The 25011-nt window shown below is 45.0% G+C and overlaps 2 protein-coding genes across 2 annotated transcripts in view; one reads left to right on the top strand and one right to left on the bottom strand.

Annotated features, from left to right (window-relative positions):
- The first annotated feature begins 1659 nt into the window (after window positions 1–1659).
- Window positions 1660–25011, top strand: part of NaPi-III (Na[+]-dependent inorganic phosphate cotransporter type III) — a 61239-nt gene continuing 37887 nt past the window's right edge. Inside the window, exon 1 of the mRNA XM_045749717.2 lies at window positions 1660–2001. The gene's annotated coding sequence lies outside the window, so the exon portion shown is untranslated. The remainder of the gene's footprint in view (window positions 2002–25011) is intronic.
- LOC138350870 (50 kDa spicule matrix protein-like) lies at window positions 12859–17230 on the bottom strand. Its single transcript, XM_069302317.1, has 2 exons — window positions 17123–17230; window positions 12859–13491 (listed from the first exon to the last, which is right to left on the bottom strand). Exons 1-2 carry the CDS (start codon window positions 17228–17230, stop codon window positions 12859–12861), a joined length of 741 nt encoding a protein of 246 aa, XP_069158418.1.

Raw genomic sequence — 25011 nt, 5'->3', positions numbered from 1 at the left:
TCCTGCAGGGTCTGTGTTCGATCCCCCCCAGTGGCCCAATTGGTTAAGCACCGTTCCTTCACTCCATTTCATATCGCAGCTCTTATCCCGTCCCTCATACCGTATGGGTATGAGGTCATTTACTACCGTACCTCACTAAATATTCATCTCAGAGACACACACACGTATTAGTAGGAATGTGATCATTCCTCACTCTACACACACACTGGGCACGCGATTGTGCCAGAGTTGGTCTAGACGGCTTGAAGCAGATGTTACAGGTGCAGTAGCAGCAGCTGTGGTAGCAGCAGCAATAAAGGTTGAAGGTGAGGGCGGACCACGTGGTTGGCAACAGAGTTCACAGCTGGCGCTTACAGACATAAACATGCAGTCTAGTTACAGCTCCTAGAGGGCAAGCAGTCATTATAGCAGCAAGACACCGTGAAAGTTATCACCGGCAGAGCAGGCGTCAAGGGCTATGGTTGTCTACTATTAGGCATATATCGAACGCCCCCCTTAGGCCAGGTGCTGAAGACCTCCCCCAGGGTGCAGGCCACAACAGTTGCCTAACTCTCAGGTACCTGTTTACTGGCCGGTGAACACAGGCGTCAGGTGAAAGGAAACGTTGGCCTAATACTGCTGGACTCTCGCGGGAATTGAACCATCTACTTTGACCCAACTGTGCTGACTACATACGGCTCTAGATGAAACATGCTGGCATCTTGAGGTTATCTTGAGATGATTTCGGGGCTTTAGTGTCCCCGAGGCCCGGTCCTCGACCAGGCCTCCACCCCCAGGAAGCAGCCCGTGACAGCTGACTAACACCCAGGTACTTATTTTACTGCTAGGTAACAGGGGCATAGGGTGAAAGAAACTCTGCCCAATTGTTTCTCGCCGGCACCTGGGATCGAACCCAGGACCACAGGATCACAAGTCCAGCGTGCTGTCCGCTCGGCCGACCGGCTCCCGACCAACTGGAACAGTACGGAACTTGACTCGTCTGTGTCACTCAGGAGACACGGCGCACGTAGGAAACAGACCTCAAGCACACGTGCACGGACTTAAGCACTCAAGTCCGTGCTGAAGGTTGAGTGACTGCAGGCACAGATGGCATGCATTACAAGCAGGGCTCGAGCGGGTATATAGGACTTAATTTTCCTCTTGTCAGTCACTCTAACATTAATATTTCTTCAACATTTGTGAAATAATTTCAATGTGTGAAAAAATTACAACAATCTAAACGTAAAGGAAAAAATAATTTGAAGTGTGTTAAAACTTTCCAGTGTAAATTCAAATGTGGATATATATCTATACTGGTTAATTGTGGGTTATAAAGGGTCATGAACAGGGGTTGTGGAACAGTGTGGAGTGAGGGAGGTTGTGGAACAGTGTGGAGTGAGGGAGGTTGTGGAACAGTGTGGGGTGAGGGAGGTTGTGGAACAGTGTAGAGTGAGGGAGATTGTGGAGTAAGGGAGATTGTACAGTGAGAGAAGTGCTGTGGAGCGGAGAGTGTGATAAGGTCGGGAGGAGCAGGGAGGCTGGAGGGGGAAATATGGGGTCAGGGAGGGAAGTCGGCTAGTTGAGGGGGAAGAGGAAGGGGGAAGGGGAAGGTGGGGGAAGAAGTGGGGGGAAAGACGTGGGCGGCGCGTGCCTGCTATTGGTGGCTGGCGGCGGCTACGGCAGGAGCGTCTGCTAGTGTAACCCAGCCCGCGGCACTCACCAGGCGCGCCTCTCCTCCCCTCAGTGCGATCACCGGCGCCGACGCCTCTGCACACCTCTGGTGCTCCTCAAACCTGCCATCCAACCCTTCCTTCGTCACCATCTGACGACACACCTGACTGGTCTTCACCGTTGGTGGACCATCCCAAGCAGGGGATACGCATTATAACGCCCCCCCTCCGTCTGGGACTGTGTCAACTGTTGAGCGGACTTTCCCTCCATCTCTGTGTTAGACACCAGACCACGCATCGTGGCCAACCTATCAACGCAAGAATGATCTCGCCCGTCATATCGACTCGCCTTGTAAGTACAGCCATTCGCTTCTTGTGGTGTAAACGACGCAGCTTTGAATGTTGGTTGATAAGGAGGGCTTCCGCTCTCGTTAGCGTGAGGTGACGGCTGCTGCTACCGGTGAGGCTCGCTCCCCGTCACCCAACCGCCTGTATTGATTGGTCTAGTTTGGCATCATTGTAATATGCACGAATCGCTATTTGATCATGATTCTGACAATGTGGCTGGTGGAAGGATTGGAGTAATTGGCAGGCCGACGAGGAAGAGTGACTGGTGAGGTAATGAGGCAGAGGGTGGGGACGGCGCGGCAGTGCTGCCCTCACACCTGGTATTTCTGTACCTTCGCTACAACCCGTACACTCACACTATACACTCACGCTACACTCTCATACTACACACTCTCACACCTCTCATTACACCCGCGCACCCTTCATCCACTCACACTACTCCCTACCCTGTACACAAAGGGATAGTGTGTACTCACTAGGTGAGTACACACTATCCCTCACACTGCGCCCGGCACGCTTACACCCGCTACACACTCCCTCCATCTTTACTTTTATCCACCACTCACTATACGTCATCCATCATTCACTATACACATCACCCACTATTCACTATACACATCACACACCACTCACTATACACATCACCATACTCTCACCCAATATGAAAACTAAGGTATTGTGTAACATTTCACTTGTAATTCCATATACCTTTTTTACTGCACAAATTCAGAGGAGCCATATCAACATTATGGGTCCCCTCTGACCACCACCCACCTAACCTTTATAAATAACCTGGTCAAGTAGAGCTCCAAGAGTACTTTATATATATATATATATATATATATATATATATATATATATATATATATATATATATATATATATGTTTCGAATATAAGGAACGAAACATATATGTTTCGTTCCTCTTGTAAAATATTTATACCGTTAATATATAATGAACAATATGTACTCTGCCCTATATACATTATGCCCAATATGTTAATATATAATATTAATTTATATTTGATAAAATTCCTGTTTTGAATGAACAGCATGTTAAAATTGATGAATGCGTTTTTGGGGTCAACCGCTGAATGGAATGGACTTGGTTTCAGGATGGGTTGCGTGGGGTCGGTGGTTTGAGACTCCTAGTGCATCCTGTCCTCGGGCCAAGTCCATTCCATTTAGCGGTCGACCCCAAAGACGCATTCATAAACTTTTACATGATGTTCATTCAAAACGGGAATTTGTTCAAATATATATTAATATTATAATATATTAGCATTTTGTGCATATATAGGTATAAGTTAGGTGTTTAGGTTCTGTTGACGATTATTTGTATATGTAGTACGTGGGTAAAGCATTTACAGCATTGTGGTTCGAACATAATTCGTCAGTGAAGCACTTGTTCCGGAAGTGTTCGAACGAAGTCAGTTGTGAGTCGTGTGTAAACCGTTTTTCATTCATAAACAGCTGGGGTTTGGCGGGTGCATGGAATCACTTTTGGGTCTTTGTTTGGAGGACGGGCATTTTAACATGCTGTTCATTCGAAACAGGAATTTTATCAAATATAAAATAATATAACTATACATACATACATACATACATACATACATACATACATACATACATACATACATACATACATACATACATACATACATACATACATATAAAGAAGAGAAATGGAATATTTTATTTCAGATTTTTGGGGTTAAGTGATACATTGTCTGGGAGCCACTAACACCATAACGTCTCTAGTAACGATTTGTTCAGACTTCTGGACGAAGGTTCGCAGGCTCAAGTCAAATCATGTATAAAAAAAAGGTGTAGACTATTGTATAAAAAAAGATGTGGAATGGTGTATGAAAGAGTTATGAACTGTTGTATAAGAATCACGGGCTCACCATAGCCCGTGCTACAGGGACATCTCGTTCTGAGTAGCTAAATCTAAAGAAGCAAATCCATAAGGGCCGTGACGAGGATTCGAACCTTCGTGCGGGAGCATCCCAGACACTGCCTTAATCGACTGAGCTACGACAGGGTAAAAGAGAAACAACATTGTATAAGAAAGGTGTGAGCCAATCCCATGTGACTTAGAGCACTGAGGCAACAAATACAGTTGTACCTGACACTGGCACCAGATGGCAGCAGCAGCAGCAGCAGTCTGCGACCACGTGAGCAGAGGGTTGTGCTGCCCTCCTGGGCCCGGTCTCTTCATTTGCCAACATTTGCCACAAAGGAATTTTGGAGGTTTCTCTCCGTCTTGGACCGTTATCAAGTCATGTGGTGAACAAAGTGATATAAATTGACATTCTCCGCCTCGCTTGACCCTATCCACCACCGCCCACGGGTTGGGTATGGGGTGCATAATAAAGAAAGAAATGTTTCTTTCAATGAAAGGTGTTGGGCCCTGTAGTACAGTGGTCTTCGTCCTTCGCTCACAACAAAAGAACACGGGTTTTATCCCCATTCAGAACATAAACGGTTTGGCACATTTCGCCTCACATGATGCCTCTGTTTACCTAATAGTTAAACAGGTAACCCATGAGTGGCGATTGTTGTGGATCGCATCGTGGGGAAGGTCAGTAGGTGGAGCTAAAGGGAGGACTTCGATAAGCCGGAGTACAGGCGTCTTGTATAATAGGACATTATAATAGTTCCCGACTTGGGAACTATTATAACGTCCCTCATACCCATGTTGTGGGCGGGAGTGTACACAGTGCTATAGAAAATAATGTTGGGGTTTGTTCGGCATCAGTCAAACTGCCATCCTTTGCCTTAGAACAGATGGTGCTCTATGTTAGAACATTTCGTTCAGTAACCAACCCGTCCTCTTCAGTTATCACAGTCTATCTTCAGATGATTTCGGGGATTAGCGTCCCCACGGCCCGGTTCTCGACCAGGCCTCCTTTTTGTTACACATTCCCAGGAAGCAGCGACGTTTTATTCGGTTACAAACAGTTAAGCATTTGCATGTAGTTAGTCGTCCCCGGCCAGGGAGGTGGTTACGCTAAGTCTGTATGGCTGTGTAACACCGGGAATAGATAGTTGGGAGTGAAGGAATGGTGTCCAACCATCTGGCCTAGGAAGAATCGAACGAGGATCTTGCGAGAAGCGAGGCTGTCGCTATACCAACCACCAGTCCAGGCGAAATGCTTACTTGTCCAGGAAGCATTCCAGGAAGAATGCTAATCCAGGAAGGAAGGTGATAAGCTTAATAATACACTGTTGGAAAATAAAACAACAATGACATCTAAACTGTACGTCTCATCATAATTATAATGACAGCTAGTAACAACATTGTTAGCATTGCAACATCTGTGTATTTGCAATATATTTCTTCATCCTCATCCTACATTTCCTGTACTTCTGACTCTTCCACCACCTCCCCCCTCCCCCCCCCTGCAAACACTCATCAGATCCTTTTATCATCAAAGTTAAAAAAAGCACAATGAACAAATCCACAAAGGCCGTGACGAGGATTCGAACCTACGTCCGAGAAGCACAAGTTCTTTGGTAATATTCAAGTAGGGTTGTTTGAAGTTTGTGAACACCAGGCATCTATCTCTTAATGGAAACGAAACAAATTTGGATTTTTTTTTATCTATTTTTTTTTTTTTTAGGTTTTTGATGTTTTAGTGATCCTTGTTGCTGTCAAGAGCGCGGCGGAGGGTGAACAGAGTTCGCTTAATTATATTATTATTATAAACATCTTTATTGACAAAATTAATTACAATTTTGCCTAATCTGAGGACTTCGAATTATACCGTATTTTTGTATTTTACGGAAAACGCTACCCCTAAAAATCTCATTTTTTTTTATTAGACTTTATTTATTTGTGATTTTAAAAATTGAATTGAACTTTATTTTGCAACAAAACTGTAAACTAAAGGAATGGCGATTGTTTATTATCAGTGGTTGCTATACTGGAGCAACCCAACCAGAAGACGGACAGGGAAGCCCCTGTTCACTTCCGCTAGTTAGCAGAGGTTTGTAACCCTGTCTTTTCACCTAATAATTCTAATTTGTTACGTAATCGATCAGTCCGTTCAAAATGCGAGGACTGTAATATAGGTATAGGTATTTTACACTATATATTTTATACTTTATAGAGGTATAGTAATTTATACTAAAAAAATTAAAGCACCTTAAGATTTACGTTTTCTATACATCGACCTCGAGAGGTTAGAGGGGATGCTTCGGTTCGCACGTTGCTGGCTAGGTAAAACTTTGAAGAAGAAAACTAATTTTTAATTTTTGCCCCGAGGGGCGAGTTTATTGGGCAGCGCCACTCATCCTGTGAGTGGACACACCGCCATAGTGACAGTATTGGGCAGCGCCACTCATCCTGTGAGTGGACACACCGCCATAGTGACAGTATTGGGCAGCGCCACTCATCCTGTGAGTGGACACACCGCCATAGTGACAGTATTGGGCAGCGCCACTCATCCTGTGAGTGGACACACCGCCATAGTGACAGTATTGGGCAGCGCCACTCATCCTGTGAGTGGACACACCGCCATAGTGACAGTATTGGGCAGCGCCACTCATCCTGTGAGTGGACACACCGCCATAGCAGCATGTACAACACCACTCCCCAATAGGAAGAAAACCCGCGAGGTTGTTCATCCTGTCACTTGTACCCCAGACACAGCTGGGACTTGCTTAACTGTCTGTTGCATCTTACGGAGTGGCAGACCCAGAGAAGGGGCTGATTTGTGCATAGTTGTTACATTAGTTCAGTGTTGGGGCCGCCCACAGGCATGTACCGGTAATATTTAACGATACACAGATAAATCACATTATTTCTCCACGTTAAATCACAGAAATCACATTATTACTTCACGTTAAATCACAGATATCACATTATTACTTCACGTTAAATCACAAAAATCACGTTATTACTCTACGTTAAATCACAGAAATCACATTATTTCTTGGCAGCCATCTGCCAAGATCTATAAATACACTCTCCTCACATGTGGCCCTCACGAGATGACGTCATGGCTCTTAAGATGTTTAGAGAATACTCTCAACAACGTCCTCTTATCTACTTCCCCTATCACTGACTACGGGGAAGTGAGGTGTAGCTCCTGATGCCCCGTCTCCTAGCCTGCTTGTTGTCGGGTTCCAGGAGCTGAAACTCGGCCCCGTAAGCATATATAGGCGAGTACACTCTCGCTTTCTCTGGATTGCATAATCTACCCGCGCTCTCTCGCTCACACTTACCAACATGACGTATAATATTGATTTTTACAATTTATCGAGGATTAAACTGAAATTGTATGAACTATAATATTTAAAAAACAAATATATGTTTAATGTCTTAACAAAAGAATAATTATAGTGGTGTACAAAGAAGACAAATCCAAATTTAAAGCGAGACGGAGAGGTTGGCAGCCATGAGCGAGCACGTGATACCGGCGTCTGTTGGCACGACTGCCAACGTTTCCCGCCCTCTGTGACGCGCGCCGGGGGGGGGGGGGCCACGGGCGGGGGACGTGAAGCAAGGACATTGGTGAGGGACGTGAAGCAAGGACACTGGTGAGGGACATGACGCAAGGACACTGAAGAGGGACGTGAAGCAAGGACACTGGTGAGGGACGTGAAGCAAGGACACTGGTGAGGGACATGACGCAAGGACACTGGTGAGGGACGTGAAGCAAGGACACTGATGTACTTAAAGCAGAAGACACAGTTGGGGAACATGACGCAAGAGACACACCTGAATTCATGAATCAAGTGTACTAGTATAGCAGGATGAGTGGCGCTGCCCAAGACACTCGCCCCTCGGGGCAAAATTAAATTAGCAGGATCCTTGAAGCAAAGTGACGAAAGAGAGAGAGAGAGAGAGAGAGAGGAGGGAGGGAGACAGGGTGAGAGAGAGAAAGAGAGGAGGTAGAGAGACCCCTTTTTCTCTCTCTTTATTAAATAATATACAATCTAAAAGCCATATATTGAGCACACAGGGTTACAGTACTTCCCTTACGCGTTCCCAGCTGCTACCTGGTCTGACGAACGATATTATTTGGGCACAGGAGTTACTCCTCCAGTCTGTGGCTTAGCTGGTTCAGGCATTCACTGGTCACTACCAGTTGTCTTTGCTGAAATATAACATGTTTGTTAGAAAGTATGATTTAGGGTTGATGCACATAACAGTGTAGCAGGTGTATATGATAGAACACACCTGTATACTGAATATTATAGGAAAATTACCCTCACGAAGACTGCTATTTGATAAGAGCACAACCCGCCCTCTCAACTAATAGGTCGCGTTTCTTACGTTCCCTTAACCAACGATACTAATGCCATCTATTGAGAAAAGTACAGGCTCTCAAATATTCACGTTTTCTATGCATCGAACTTGACAGGTTAGGTGGGTTGCTTGGGTTCATAAGTGTCTGGTTAGGCTAGAAGGTTGAATATTTTACGGAGTGGCAAAGCAAGAGACTCCGGGCTGGAGTGTAGTAGTCTACACTCCAACCACAAACTTCATGACATAGTTTTTACGTAGATATGACGTTGTCTGGACGTAGGTCACCACTTTACCGGTGGTAAAGTGGTGACCTTGTCGTTGGAATCTAGTAACCACCCTCAACTCTAAGCTTCTTAAGCCAGTCAGGAGGGCTTCCGCGCTCTGGCTGGCGTTGGATGGGGCGGGAAAGCTGGGAGGTCCCCTTCAACACCGGCCATTCCTCTGTTACACACAGAAATCAACAATTGCGTGATGCATCAAGTGAACAAATCCACAAGGGCCGTGACGAGGATTCGAACCTGCGTCCGAGAGCATCCCAGACGCTGCCTCCACCTCTCCTACTCTCGGACGCAGGTTCGAATCCTCGTCACGGCCCTTGTGGATTTGTTCATTCCGCTGTTGACTTGAAGCCACCTCCATCTCTCTTGTTGCTAAACTTATGTCATCTCCACAGCTACTTACTTGACTTGGAAGTACTGAAGTTGTGCTGTAAGTGTCTCGAAGAAGTACTTGTAGAGGAGTTACACTTCTACGGTTACTTAAAAATTAAGCTTCGTTGGATCGCTAATGATTGTCCAAAGAAAGTGCGCACGTTTTTTAATCTGGTGATGTGTTGTTTTGTTGGTATTGTTGTTGTTATAGATTCAGCTACTCGGAACAAGTTCCAAGTAGCACGGACTATGGTGAGCCCGTAACTTACCTGGCATAGGAGCGAGGCAAGTAGCACGGGCTATGGTGAGCCCGTAGTGGACTTACCTGGCACAGGAGCGAGGCAAGTAGCACGGGCTATGGTGAGCCCGTAGTGGACTTGCCTGGCACAGGAGCGGCGCTGGTTGTGGTGTGTGTGGTGCTGCATAAATCGTAGCGGTCTAGCCACACCTCTCCCACTATATCAATCACAACAGTCACAACACCACGTTAAAGTTTAGCGTTATCAGAGTAGGTTATTACGAGCAAATGTAATTGTCAAGAAATGTAGTTATTATGGTAATTATCGTGTGAGGTAATTATGAGGAACGGTAATTGCCTGGAGAAAGCGCTTAGCCAATATGGCTGTAGCGCCTGGAAGAGTAATTGACGACCGAGTAAGAGCTGGGATATGAGGACTGATTGGCCACTTTGACCATCGGGAGATCGAACGCCGACCCTGCCTGCTATGGGGCCGTCGCTGTACCGTTCAATCTAAATGATGTGAGGTTGGAGAACTGATCTGTCACCAGTGCCACAAGATGCACCAGTTCACGGTCACACAGTGCCGTTTCACAGCTCGCCATAACATTAACCACATTGCATAATGAATTCACAGTACCGTGATATATCCACGAGTGAATTTTTGAATCTGTGGAGCAGTGAGTGGAGTCGAACTCACGTCCTGGGTCACCCCAACGCCTAGACGAACACAATCCCCACTAGAATGCCAAGTTTGTGACCCACAGGAAGCGTGTTCCATTCCACTCTTATACTATATACTTTTTTACACAGATGAGTACAGAAGCAAATAACTTCTGGCTTTTGTAAGCAAGCTTAGAGCTTTCCCTTCCCACGACTTTTTGTTTTAACCAAGTAGTATATTGAGGAACAAGACCAGCCTACCTGTTTACACCCAAGTCCCCCAGTTACTGCTGGGTAAATAGGGGCGAACATACTTTTACCATGCTGACGTTAAATTTGTATAAGTTAATGGTGAAAATAATTATATATGTAAAATGTAGGAAAAAAAAGTAAAATGTAGGTATATATATGACTAAAAATCGATATTTGTTTGTCTATATAAATTTATCAGTCATAGATGTTCCCTAATATTAAAAGGAGAAATATGGACGAGAGATTCGGCATTTTTTTAAGTTCCTTAAACCAATACAAATTCGATCGATCCATCAGTTGAAACTAATACGCTAAAATTCATTACGTTTTGACTTTATACATAAAGAATGTGACGACGTTTCGGTCCGTCGTTGACCATTATCGATGATCCAGTCCACGACGGACCGAAACGTCGCCAATTCGGTCATTTTCATGTGTGGATGGGGGGTGTTTAAATTTCAGCCCCGTTATTGTAACTTGCTGTCTACATAACTTTATATACCATCGTCGTATGTAGCCTTCGGTATTTCTTAGATAATCGTGTTTGTTCAGACTGGGGGTAATGATTGTAGGCGAGGGAGTAGCGCACCAGAAAGCAGCACTGAAAACGCGGCAGCCACATCAGCCTCTGCCAGAGGGCCTATTGGGTAAAATTCCCGGGCGAGGCTTACGGGAGTCGCTTTGATGTGGCAACACCTGCATTCCAGAACTTGTGCGTCGCTAACCTGTCCTCAGGGAGGAGGGAGTTCGTGGTCCCTGATATCAGGAAAAGTATGAAGCATTAGCGCACAATGAAATATTTAGGTCATGCGTTTTAATCGAATCCGCATTCTCATGCATTATTAACATCCAAATTGGCGTCGACTGGCTTACGATAGAAGGGAATCGGAGAGCATTTGTTGTACTGCCTAGTTTCATCCGGGACATGCGTACAACCTATACGAATTTACATAAAAATATGCGCAGTAACCTAACAAAAGCCACATCTATATGAGGTTAGAATAGTTATACTAGCACCAGTCGGTTATGTAGTTACCATTTTCTATGTTGAACACAGTGCTCTTGTAGATTGGTGCATGGGAGCCTTACACCGTGGACATACAAGCTTATGTTCCACCAAGTTCAGTTTACTAGTGCATAAAGTGCCGCCTAACGCAGCCTCTCCAAGCCAGGCACAAGCATTAACCTAATGTATACATTGACTTATAAGAAAAAATTATGAATGTTGGTTATATTCGGTCGAGTTTTGTCGAGAATAGCCTAATATAAGAATGAATTTAATCTGCAGGGGCCATTGGCCCTTATAAATGTTGCCTCATTCCTTGCTTGTATCTCCGTACCCGCTGTGTTCAAATATAGATATATATATAGCCTTAGGAGAGGCTGCCAGATACCCTAGTGCCCGCTTGTGTCCAGCGCGACCTTCTCAATGTTACTATGCTATGGGCCACGATTCATCAAGCATTCACACAACCACTTACGAAACCTGTACATCTTTTGTCAATTATTGCGCCTTTCTTTAAATTGATTAAACAGTTTATGAGCCTCCGAAGCACTGCGAGGTTGTTTATAGCAATAACAACCTTGGGCCGTAAAATTTCGAAACTCGTAAACTGTTAAATAAATGTAAACAAAGCCGTCATGATTGTTGATGGATATTCAGGTTTCGTAAGTGGGTGGGTAGATGCCTGGTGAATCCTGGCCCTGGTGTTAGTGTAGTATTAGTGTAAACTAGATCAAACACGGGGTGAAAATTAAGAGGCCTTAACATAAGAACACAGGAATAAATAAAACTATAGAATGCCTTTTGGCCCACGCGAGGCACCCAAACAAACATATTCGGATATATATAAATGGGAACTGCCTCGTATAGAACAATGGGAGCTGCCTCGTATGGGACAATGGGAACTGCCTCGTATAGAACAATGGGAACTGCCTCGTATAGAACAATGGGAGCTGCCTCGTATGGGACAATAGGAACTGCCTCGTATAGAACAATGGGAACTGCCTCGTATAGAACAATGGGAACTGCCTCGTATAGAACAATGGGAACTGCCTCGTATAGAACAATGGGAACTGCCTCGTATAGAACAATGGGAACTGCCTCGTATAGAACAATGGGAGCTGCCTCGTATGGGACAATGGGAGCTGCCTCGTATGGGACAATGGGAGCTGCCTCGTATGGGACAATGGGAGCTGCCTCGTATGGGACAATGGGAGCTGCCTCGTATGGGACAATGGGAGCTGCCTCGTATGGGACAATGGGAGCTGCCTCGTATGGGACAATAGACCTTTAGCAGTTTCCTTTCTAAATATGTTGTTTGGACATCTTTATTTTTAACCTCCATAAGTTGAACATTGTAATATTATACGAGAGGAAATTGCGACTTGAAGGACCTTGAGGATAGATTGGCCGTGAACTTTGACCTCAGCCCCAAGAGCCAAGCTCAACATTCTCCGTTAATATATTTAAATGATCCTAGTCTGTGTTTAAATTAAACTCGACTCCTTTATCAAGACAAGAAATACACAGGCGGGACCCAAGAACCAAAGCTCAACCCCTGCAAGCACAACTAGGTGAGTACATTGATCAGGCTGACCAACTTTACACATATAAAAGATGGGATCAAGAGTTTCGGTAAATAAAATAATTAATAAATACAATTAATAAAAATAAATAAGTGGAAGTGACTGAAGTGGAAGTGACAGTGACTGATATAAGTGGATAGTTGAGAGCCATAAGTGGATCCCTCGGAGCCCTGATATTTCCTTCTCCGAGGAAATGTAGGGTGGTATTCCTTATATACTAATATATAAACTTATATGCAATGTAAGGGATTTGTCGCAGTTTACATCTGGAGGTGGACTACGGTCAGTGGTCCTAGGCTCCCGACCAGTGGTCCTAGGCTCCCGACCAGTGGTCCTAGGCTCCCGACCAGTGGTCCTAGGCTCCCGACCAGTGGTCCTAGGCTCCCGACCAGTGGTCCTAGGCTCCCGACCAGTGGTCCTAGGCTCCCGACCAGTGGTCCTAGGCTCCCGACCAGTGGTCCTAGGCTCCCGACCAGTGGTCCCAGGCTCCCGACCAGTGGTCCTAGGCTCCCGACCAGTGGTCTTAGGCTCCCGACCAGTGGTCCTAGGCTCCCGACCAGTGGTCCTAGGCTCCCGACCAGTGGTCCCAGGCTCCCGACCAGTGGTCCTAGGCTCCCGACCAGTGGTCCCAGGCTCCCGACCAGTGGTCCCAGGCTCCCGACCAGTGGTCCTAGGCTCCCGACCAGTGGTCCTAGGCTCCCGACCAGTGGTCCCAGGCTCCCGACCAGTGGTCCTAGGCTCCCGACCAGTGGTCCTAGGCTCCCGACCAGTGGTCCTAGGCTCCCGACCAGTGGTCCCAGGCTCCCGACCAGTGGTCCTAGGCTCCCGACCAGTGGTCGTGACCTCTTGTTTTTATCAACACAATGAAAAGTTTACATTTCAAGGCAAGTCTTTGTTTAATGGCTGGAGAGATAATGGTGTGAGGGAGCTGATGGTCGGGGAAGTCGGTGGCCGACATGCCCTAATGGTCGGGGAAGTCGGTGGCCGACATGCCCCTAATGGTCGAGGGAGTCGGTGGCCGACATGCCCTAATGGTCGAGGAAGTCGGTGGCCGACATGCCCTAATGGTCGAGGGAGTCGGTGGCCGACATACCCTAATGGTCGGGGGAGTCGGTGGCCGACATGCCCCTAATGGTCGAGGGAGTCGGTGGCCGACATGCCCTAATGGTCGGGGGAGTCGGTGGCCGACATACCCTAATGGTCGGGGGAGTCGGTGGCCGACATGCCCTAATGGTCGAGGGAGTCGGTGGCCGACATACCCTAATGGTCGGGGGAGATTTTTCTAAGAAACAGGGCCCCGATTTAACGACAATTTTTACGAGTTTAGATTTACAGATTTGCTAGTAATAAAACCTGACTGAGGTGCTGTTCTAAAGTCGACGTCTGGGAAGTGTTCATCGTATGGGAAGAATTGTTCATAAGTCTTCTAGCTTATAACAAAAATAACTTTTGCCATGTATTGATAATTATTGATTGTACCTGAGGAATCCCGGGTCGAGGGTTCGATGCTCTTTAACGGACTCAATATTTAATCATATATTTGTTTTTGATCAGTTTCGTCCACTGGAAGTTAATATATATGAACAAATCCACAAGGGCTGTGACGAGGATTCGAACCTGCGTCCGAGATCACCCCAGACGCTGCCATAATCGACTGAGCTACGACATGGTCAAAATTTCGACAAAATCAAAATCAGATTTTGTTCATTTGATACATCACGCTATTGTGACTTCTGTGTTTAATATATGTGATCCGCGTTTGAGGTCTGATGTAATATTTGCTGTGAGTAAGACTTGAGATAGGCCTACACCTGCCATTACTTATGGTGCCGCATACCACTTAGTCACATACGGGCTCACCATAGCCAGTGCTACATGAACACTTCATTCTGAGTAGCTAAATCTGAAACAACAACAACAACACTTAGTCACAACTCAGGATTACTTGCTGAGAGTGGTAATGATCACCAGACACTACTAAGCCTACTGTAGGCCGAGACTTATATTCTTATATATCTATATACCGTATATTACGTAAGAATGATGGAGCACGGACTGCTCTCTCACGTGGTGCCTGCTCTCTCACGTGGTGACTGCTCCCTCACGTGGTGACTGCTCCCTCACGTGGTGCCTGCTCCCTCACGTGGTGACTGCTCCCTCACGTGGTGACTGCTCTCTCACGTGGTGACTGCTCCCTCACGTGGTGACTGCTCCCTCACGTGGTGACTGCTCCCTCACGTGGTGACTGCTCCCTCACGTGGTGACTGCTCCCTCACGTGGTGACTGCTCCCTCACGTGGTGACTGCTCTCTCACGTGGTGACTGCTCCCTCACGTGGTGACTGCTCCCTCACGTGGTGACTGCTCCCTCACGTGGTGACTGTTCCCTCACGTGGTGACTGTTCCCTCACGTGGTGACTGTTCCCTCACGTGGTGACTGTTCCCTCACGTGGTGCTAAGGATAAGCGCCACACAGGCACTCACTAACAATGTCGTGGCAGAATTAGGCGCCTAATTCACACCTCTGAAAGCCAAAGAAGTGGCGACGTTGCAGTCTGTCCTCAACCTTTTGTCGAGTAAAGAAAGAATGGTAAGTTGATATATTCTTACATTCTTACCCTTTATATTGACTTTACTAGTATTTCTTTACCCGACTTAATAATGGCCTGAAACGTCGTCACTTCCTCTCTCTTCAGATGTGTGTGTTAGGTAATATAAATATTATATCATTATCACTATGACATTCTTGCTATAGTGGATAAATGTTCCTCCATAGTTTAAGTGCAAGCCACAGTGATGACAGTAGCTTGCTTGTCTAGCTGTGGTAGTTCTTGGACCTGGGCTAGTCGGTCTTGCTTCTTGCTGGGTCGACGTTCGATCCCCGATGGTCCATGTAGTTGTGCACCGTTCCTTCACTCGGTCCTAATATTCCTTCCAAGTGCTACACAATGGCGAGTGGAGGTGCAGTAGTGAGACTGGGACAGTTCCACACACACACACACACGCACACACACACACACACACACACACACACACACACACACACACACACACACACACACACACACACACACAGAGGCCAGTCGTGTAGGGAAGGGTTGAGGGGGTGGAGGTTATCTTGAGGAGATTTTGGGGTTTAGCGTCCCCGCGGCCCGGTCCTCGACCAGGCCTCCATTTTGTTACCTCCCAAGAAGCAGCCCGTAGCAGCTGTCTAACTCCCAGGTACCTATTTACTGCTAGGTAACAGGGGCATCAGGGTGAAACAAACATTATGCCCATTTGTCTCCGCCTCCACCGGGGAACGAACCCGGAACCTCAGGACTACGAATCCGAAGCGCTGTCCACTTAGTTGTCAGGCGCCCTGGGGAGAGGTGACTCTTTTCTTTTACCAGATCTCGTTATCGCAGCTTTGTCTCGGGTTCATTCCATGTAAGAGTAACGAAAATGTTGTCTTGAAATACCTTACTGATCATAAGATTAGCGTGCAGAATACCGAGAAATTCGGTATTCATACACACCGAGAAACATACACATTGGCAGGTAGGCTGCTCTATGTATTAATGGAGTGCCTGTGGAGACGTCTGCGTCTTATAAATATCTTGGAATCGAGGGCAACTATGCAAGACTCATCAACAATCCCCACAAAAGCTTCTTGAGTGAGCTTCGCCCCTTTATACTCTTGTTGGTAATGGTGAGATATTAACATAATATCCTCCTAGCTTATATATCGCCTTTATAACATCTGTAGTTGGTTATCAAGACTTAAATGTTGTTCATTGTGCTAGAGAATAAGCCAGAGTGCAGAACACACTGAGGCCATATGCTTCACTCGCCGGAGCCGTAAATGCCAAAACGCTGTTAAATTGTTAAATCGCTGTGAAATCAATTGGTGCAAATGCGGGGATTCCAACCTTTGACTTGGGTACTCCCAAGTCGCGCACCTCACCTCTGGACCAGGTCCAGGGTTCGAATCCCAGCATTGCTCCAGTTGATTGTCTCGTTGATATATCAGTTCTGTGGGATTTCCTTGTGACTATGTTTGGTGTTAACATATATACCAATAATGGTCTTATTTCTGAAGGCTCTTAAGTAGACTAGAGTAGACCGTGAGATCTTCCTCCTACAAGGAGTGGGTGTTGCTATCTACAGCTACAAAACCGCGCCTTAATGACAGCTTGTAAACACTTGTACCCAATTACAACTTGTAAGCAGTTACACCTAAGCCATAGTGATCAATCCCTGATGACTGGTGGTTAATTCCCAGCGCTGAATCCCATGTGGATCAGCATGTGTTGCTGTCACTACAGCTGTTTCTGCTGCCGCTGCGGCTTCTGCTTCCACCACTGCTGCTCCTACTGCTCCTCCTCCTGCTGCTGCTTCTCCTCCTGCTGCTGCTGCTGCTCCTCCTCCTCCTCCTCCTGCTGCTGCTGCTGCTGCTCCTCCTCCTCCTGCTGCTGCTGCTCCTCCTCCTCCTACTGCTGCTGCTGCCTGCTGCTGCTCCTCCTCCTCCTGCTGCTGCTGCTGCTGCTGGCACCGGTGCACCCAGCCCTGCAGCAGCAACACACTAGCAACTGACAGATGCATCTAGGTGCACACCTAGATGCGCGCGTCACATAACCCACCATACGTAACCTACATTATATTGAGACGAAGCAGAATGCAGGAACTTGTATCTGATAATGGTGGGTCTTGGGGCCGATAGCGAGAGGATGGTGATGGGTAAGTGTACCACCAATCTTGCCCGGGAGCTGGCACTCCTGCCAAGTGGGTCAAGCGGCACTCCGCGGCCCCCCACTCATCTTGGCATCTATTGTCGCTTGCTCGTAATTATTTTAGTTTACAGAGTGGTGAAATAAGGACTTATACTGGCTTATCAAATATAAATATATTCCTACTGATTAATTATGTCATCCAACTCAAAAAAGTTACTTGGCAAGAAGAATTATATGTCTATTATATATGACAATTATATGTCTATTATATAAGACAATTATATGACAATTATATATGTATTATATATGACAATTATATATATCTATTATATATGACAATTATATATGACAATTATATATGTCTAACCTACGCTTGAAACAATCCAGGGATCCCACATGTATTATAACACCTGGTAATTTGTTCCATAAATCAACAACTCTTTTTTTTTTAAACCAGTATTTACCAAGGTCTTTCTTGAACCTAAAATTATCCAGTTAATATATATATTATTTCGTGTTCTATTTTATGTTATATTTAAAATCTGTTCATATCTACTTTGTTATATCCTGTCGTCCAAATAAATGGACGACTATAGCTCCTATTTTAGGAGCAAATAAATAGCTGCTATAGATTATAGGAGCTGCCTCGTATGGGCCAATAGGCCTTCTGCAGTTACCTTTGTTCTTATGTTCTTAATGTTTCAGTCGTGTTACCCTTTACTCTTCGGGTTTATGTTCTTAATGTTTCAGTCGTGTTACCCTTTACTCTTCGGGTTTGGTCAACATGTTCATGTGCAGGCGATGAGTCACAATAACGTGGCTGAAGTATGTTGACCAGACCACACACTAGAAGTTGAAGGGACGACCACGTTTCGGTCCGTCCTGGACCATTCACAATCGACTTGAGAATGTTCCAGGACGGACCGAAACGTCGTCGTCCCTTCAACTTCTAGTGTGTGGTCTGGTCAACATGTTAATTTGTTTTTTTTTCAATATCTCTTCATAAGGAAGGTTCCCAATTCCTGGGGTTAGCATTTTTTTTATTATTATTTTCTACCACAGACGTGGCCACACATTTACAATGCTAACCAGCATATATATACATTTTCTTCTGTCCTCCATGGACAGGGTTAGAGATGTGTTAAACATATAGTCTAGCATTGGCATCTTTCTGAACAAATCCACAAGGGCCGTGACGAGGATTCGAACCTGCGTGGTATCTTTCTGTATATACGTCGCGGTATATTTGTCTCCCTTCTGTAGTACGGAGACCATAACTGAACTGCGTAATTTAAAGGAGGGGAATAAGAGTAAGATAAACTTAAGAATAATATGAAATGTCTTATTGCTAACGTTTCTAGAAATAAATCCCGGTATCTAAATTGCTATACATTTATGCACAGATTGTAGGGCGGGGGGGGGGGGGGGGGGGGGAGGCTTTAAGAGCAATTATAACTCCCAGATCTTTTTCACAGTCAGATTTCGCAATTTTGACATTGTCCAACGGATATCTGGTAACTGTATTATCATCGGATATCTGGTAACTGTATGATATCTGTATTATCATTATCCAAGCTCAAAACACTATATTGCTCAGCATTAACCCACAACTAATCATTTTTCTTCCACTGTAAAAGCCCATCTAGAGTCTTGTAGAGATATTATTTATTCTTCTGAGTTTATTTCTCGACCTATTTTTGTGCTGTCTGCAAATATTGCTCTTCAATCCTGAATCTAAATAGTATATATATATATATGGTGAACAACCAGAGCCGTTGTTGTTGTTCCTTAAGATTCGCTACTTGGAACAAAAAGTTCCAAGTAGCACGGGCTATGATTAGCCCGTTGTGGACTTACCTGGCACTGGAGCGGTGCCAAACAGAATCGTGAAGCACTCCTATTGGAACGGTTTCCACTGTGGAGAGGCACGTGGCCTGCACGCTGAGACAGCCAGAGTGCATCTCACTCTAGGCGTGGCAAGACAGGTTTTCAAGGTTGTTTCACAATTATCTTCTCGGTGATCACTTGCAAGATGACCGCACGGGCACTTGTGTCCCTCGGCCTCCACTCCTCCTCTCCAGGAAGAGGAAGAGCCTTCCTCTTCCCCAACTCCTGTCTTTACTACTCATAGTTTTTGCCTCAATACTAGTCTGGAACTATGATGGTTGATCTGTGGGAAATAAATTACTGGGTAAGAGATGCGTGTGATCATTTGATTGCTTCAAGCGTAGATAAGACATATATGAATGAGTTTAGTGGCTATATAAGAAGCTGTCTCATATGACCCATTAGACCTTCTACGGTCTCTGACATTCTTGTGTTGTGTTCTCTATTGCACTTTACTGTGGAGTGTCACTTTATGCAGTTCTCACATGGCTTTTGAATTCCTTTTGCATTTCCGTAAATGAGGTTTGCCCAGTGTGTGGCGGTTCATCCACTGCTTCCACCTTCCTGAGGCTTTGGTTGTCTCTGGACCCGAGGTGCGTTTCCCCTTAGACAATACTGTCGAATTCTTTGCCTATGAAGGTCACTGTGAAGGTTGTTTATTATTTGCGTCATTTATGTCAATTCCACACTCCGCTCTTGAGATCAGAGACTATATTCAGTGTTAATTGAACATAATTTCCCCATCTATGGCCACTCCCATGGGCCTCCACGCCTCCCCCCTCCACCTAGGTACTATGATTTGTAGCAGACGAGAAGTTATAGTAAATGTGAAGAATACAAAGTATGAGAGAGAGAGAGAGAGAGACAGAGAGACAGAGAGAGACAGAGACAGACAGAGAGAGAGACAGAGAGAGAGAGAGACAGAGAGAGAGACAGAGAGACAGAGAGAGAGAGAGAGACAGAGAGACAGAGAGAGACAGAGAGACAGAGAGACAGAGAGAGACAGAGAGAGAGAGAGAGAGACAGAGTGACAGAGAGAGACAGAGAGACAGAGAGAGAGAGAGAGACAGAGTGACAGAGAGAGACAGAGAGACAGAGAGACAGAGAGAGACAGAGAGAGAGAGAGAGACAGAGTGACAGAGACAGAGAGAGAGAGAGACAGAGAGAGAGACAGAGAGAGAGACAGAGAGAGAGAGAGAGAGACAGAGAGAGACAGAGAGAGAGAGAGAGAGAGAGAGAGAGAGAGAGAGAGAGAGAGAGAGAGAGAGAGAGAGAGAGAGAGAGAGTATGAATGAATGAATGAATGAGAATGAACAGGTAAACAGGAAGGAGTGAGAGTACGTGCTTGCGTGCGCGTATATGTGTGCGTGCCCCGACCAGCGTATATGTCGTCCAGAACAGTGCCAAATTTGAGTGATAATGCAGTGAGTATATTCACTCTTTCCCTCGACCAGCCAGCCGGGCTGCCAGGCGCCGGGCAGGACGCGTGGGTCTTCCCATCTGCCTCACTCCACTCACCTTTTAATTCATTGATTACGTTGATTGACGGTTGAGAGGCGGGACCAAAGAGCCAGAGCTCAACCCCCGCAAGCACAACTACTTGAGTACATTCTGCTTCTAAAAAGTCGTGATAAACAAGGAAAGATTCTTACTTCTCGTGGATTATCGACCGTCCGATTCTTAAAACGGAGGCTGCGTCAGGAAAGATATTTAGTTACGTCACATGTTGGTCATAGTCAAGGATCCATGTGTCCCCAGTCCTCGATGTTCTTCTTGTTCTCTTGTTATTGTTATTGGTCTCTTGTCATTGTTCATGATCATCTTTATATTGCCTTGTGAGTGTCAGTAGTGTGGTTTTTTGGGAACATCTGGCGTTCATAGTCCGCTGTTGATGAAATTCGTGAACACGACGACGGTAAAGTCATCTGGTACGTGTACATGTGGTGGCTGCATGGTACCATGTGGGGGGTTGCATGGTGCCATAAGACTAAGACTAAGATTAAACCACCCAAGAGGTGGCACGGGCATGAATAGCCCGTAAGTGGTGGCCCTTTTGAGCCATTACCAGTATCAAGAGCTGATACTGGAGGTGCAACTGCAACCTGCGTGACGGGAGGTGTCTCCCGTGTGTTGACACTTAGTTGATTGATTGATTGATGAAGATTAAGCCACCCAAAAGGTGGCACGGGCATGAATAGCCCGTAAGTGGTGGCCCTTTTGAGCCATTACCAGTATCAAGAGCAGATACTGAAGATCTGTGGAGGTGCAACTGCACCCTGCGTGACGGGAGATGTCTCCCGTGATGGTACCATGTTGGGGGCTGCATGGTACCGTGTTGTTGTTGCACTGTATCAAAAGCTTTGCTAAAGCTTTTGATACAGTGCCGCATGAAATATTGATTAAAAAGATAGAGGCTCACGGTAATGGGGGTGCTATATTAAGTTGTATTAGGGCATGGCTATACCAAAGAAAACAAAGAGTTGGTAGAAATGGAATTAAGTCAGAGTGGAAAAATGAGGTAAGTGGAGTGCCTCAAGGCTTTGTCCTAGGACCTCTGTTGTTTATAAAATATATAAATGATTTAGGTTCAGGGTTGAGCAGCAATATTTGCAAATTTGCCGATGATAGAAATCGGGAGACAAATAAACACTGAAAAAGACTCACTATCACTTCAAGACGATCTAAATAGGGTTATGAAATGGGCAAAAGATTGGCAGGTGCAGTTTAATGCTGACAAATGTAGGGTTTTGAGGCTAGGTAATGATGATAGAGTTACAAGATACGAGCTAGATGGTGTTGAGATTGCGAAAGAAATCTAGGAGTTATTATTAGTAAGAATTAAAAACCAAAAAATAAAACCATAAATGTTCGTAATAAGGCAAATAGGACATTGGAATTTACCAACTAGAAGGTGAATAACTCTATGCCTTCAGCCGAACAAGTCTATGTGAGTGGGGACGAGGACAGGTTAATTACGGGCTATTCATGCCCGTGCCACCTCTTGGGTGGCTTAATCTTTATCAATCGACAGGTTAAATAGTTTAACAGTTACCAGGGATGATGTTATTAAACAAATAGTGAAACTGGGGGATATTAATAGGTTATTGAAAGTATCAACACAAGACAGAACACGAAACAATAGGTTTAAATTGGATAAGTTTAGATTTAGGAAAGACTTGGGTAAATACTGGTTCGGGTAACAGGGGTGTTGATTTGTGGAACCAACTACAGCATAACTTGGTGGAGGTGGGGTCCCTTGATTGTTTCAAGCGTGGTTTGGACATATATATGAGTGGGATTGTGTGGTTATAAATAGGAGCTGCCTCGTATGGGCCAATAGGCCTTCTGCGGTTACCTTTGTTCTTATGTTCTTATGTACATGGACACTAATGAATAATTTAAGAATGTAACGAGGATGGAATTGAACTTACAGAGTATTGGGGATAGAGGGAGAAGATCACTGGAGCTGGGTGAGGTTTCTGCGATAAATCTAGCTACAGCAATTAGACTAATGAGAGGCGGGGAGCTGATTAATTAATCCACTCAGTACAAAAGTTGGGAAGAAATGAATAATGCATCTTAAGGTATAACAAGAGAGAGAGAATGACAACACTATTTATGCTGTTGCAAAATATGTTGTTAAACAGTCTTACAAGAATGTATTTCATTACCTAAGAAATAATTAACTCCACCACAGGTGGTGATTGTTTGCCTGTACAAGATAAAGAGTATACGAGCCAGGACAGTTCAAGGCGATATAATATATGAACAAATAACAAATGGACATAACAAAGGGGATATTAATAACGTATTAAAAGTATCAACACAAGACAGAACACGAAACAATGGGTATAAATTGGATAAGTTTAGATTTGGGAAAGACTTGGGTAAATACTGGTTCGGTAACAGGGTTGTTGATTTGTGGAACCAATTACCGCGTAATGTGGTGGAGGTCCCTTGATTGTTTCAAGCGTGGGTTGGACATGAACATAAGAACAAAGGTAACTGCAGAAGGTCTATTGGCCCATACAAGGCAGCTCCTATTTATAACCACCCAAACTCACTCATATACATGTCCAACCCGCGCTTGAAACAATCGAGGGACCCCACCTCCACGTTACGCGGTAATTGGTTCCACAAATCAACAGCTCTGTTACCGAACCAATATTTACCCAAGTCTTTCCTAAATCTAAACTTATCCAATATATACCCATTGTTTATGTTTAGCAAGACAATTCATTAATTAATGTTGACCAGACCATACACTAGAAAGTGAAGGGACGTCGACGTTTCGGTCTGTCCTGGACCATTCTCAAGTCGGTTGTGAATGGTCCAGGATGAACCCAAACGTCGTCGTCCCTTCACTTTCTAGTGTGTGGTTTGGTCAACATATTTCAGCCACGTTATTGTGACTCATCGTCTGCACAATTCATTAATATTTTTCCCAAAACGTTAATGGGATCATATTAGCTAATTTACGTCATCCATCTCAATCAGACTACATATGTGTCTGAAAGTCTAATTTGTTCCAATAGTTTATTGCTGTCTGGCTTCCTATTTAAAATCGTGTATATGTATGAATGAGCTTGGGTCGATATAAATTACCAATTGCCGCGTAACATGGTGGAGGTGGGATCCCTCGATTGTCTCAAGCGCTGGACAAGTATATGAGTGGGATTGGGTGGTTATAAATAGGAGCTGCCTCGTATGGGCCAATAGGCCTTCTGCAGTTGCCTTTGGTCTTATGTTCTTAAATAGAAGCTGGCACGTATTGGCCAATAGGCTGTCTGCGGGTTTCTTAATTCTTTAGCCAACACATTCTAGGAAAATAAGAACATAAGAACATAGGGGTGACATGATAGAGGTTTACAAGTGGGTGAATGGACATAACAAAGGGGATATTAATAGGGTATTAAAAGTATCAACACAGGACAGAACACGAAACAATGGATATAAATTGGATAAGTTTAGATTTAGGAAAGACTTGGGTAAATACTGGTTCAGTAACAGGGTTGTTGATTTGTGGAACCAATTGCCGCGTAACATTGTGGAGGTGGGGTCCCTCGATTGTTTCAAGCACGGGTTGGACAAGTATATGAGTGGGATTGGGTGGTTATAGAATAGGAGCTGCCTCGTAGGGGCCAATAGGCCTTCTGCAGTTACCTATGTTCTTATGTTCTTATGTTCTTATATTAATAGGGTATTAAAAGTATCAACACAAGACAGAACACGAAACAATGGGTATAAATTGGATAAGTTTAGATTTAGGAAAGACTTGGGTAAATACTGGTTCAGTAACAGGGTTGTTGATTTGTGGAACCAATTGCCGCGTAACATTGTGGAGGTGGGGTCCCTCGATTGTTTCAAGCACGGGTTGGACAAGTATATGAGTGGGATTGGGTGGTTATAAATAAGAGCTGCCTCGTATGGGCCAACAGGCCTTCTGCAGTTGCCTTTGTTCTTATGTAACAAGGTAACTGCAGAAGGCCTATTGGCCCATACGAGGCACCTTCTTTTTATAACCTTAAGTCATATTTTTGTATTATATCAAAATAATAACACCGTTGTATAATTCTTGACCCTGTGGAGTTTTCGTTTTAGGGGACATTAAAGGTTATTATTGTTATTAATTATATACTGCTTGGAAGGGATATGAGGAAAAGGATCTGGGATGGGACAGAGAGAGGGAATGGTGCTCAACAGCTTGGACCTTCGGGGATCGATCACAAACCTGCAAGAAGCGAGGCCGGCGCTGTAGGGGAATGA

This window comes from Procambarus clarkii, chromosome 47 (genome assembly GCF_040958095.1).
Source record: "Procambarus clarkii isolate CNS0578487 chromosome 47, FALCON_Pclarkii_2.0, whole genome shotgun sequence".
Lineage (NCBI taxonomy): Eukaryota > Metazoa > Arthropoda > Malacostraca > Decapoda > Cambaridae > Procambarus > Procambarus clarkii.
The sequence above is the reverse complement of the archived record's forward strand: the minus strand, read 5'-3'. Positions and strand labels throughout refer to the sequence as shown.

Bases quoted from the DNA above. Each gene is read 5' to 3' on its own strand.
- LOC138350870 (XM_069302317.1), bottom strand. From the start codon at position 17,230: ATGCATCTGTCAGTTGCTAGTGTGTTGCTGCTGCAGGGCTGGGTGCAC. The intron at 13,492-17,122 runs GTAGGAGGAGGA...TAAAAACAAGAG, and splicing joins AGCAGCAGGCAGCAGCAGCA to GTCACGACCACTGGTCGGGA.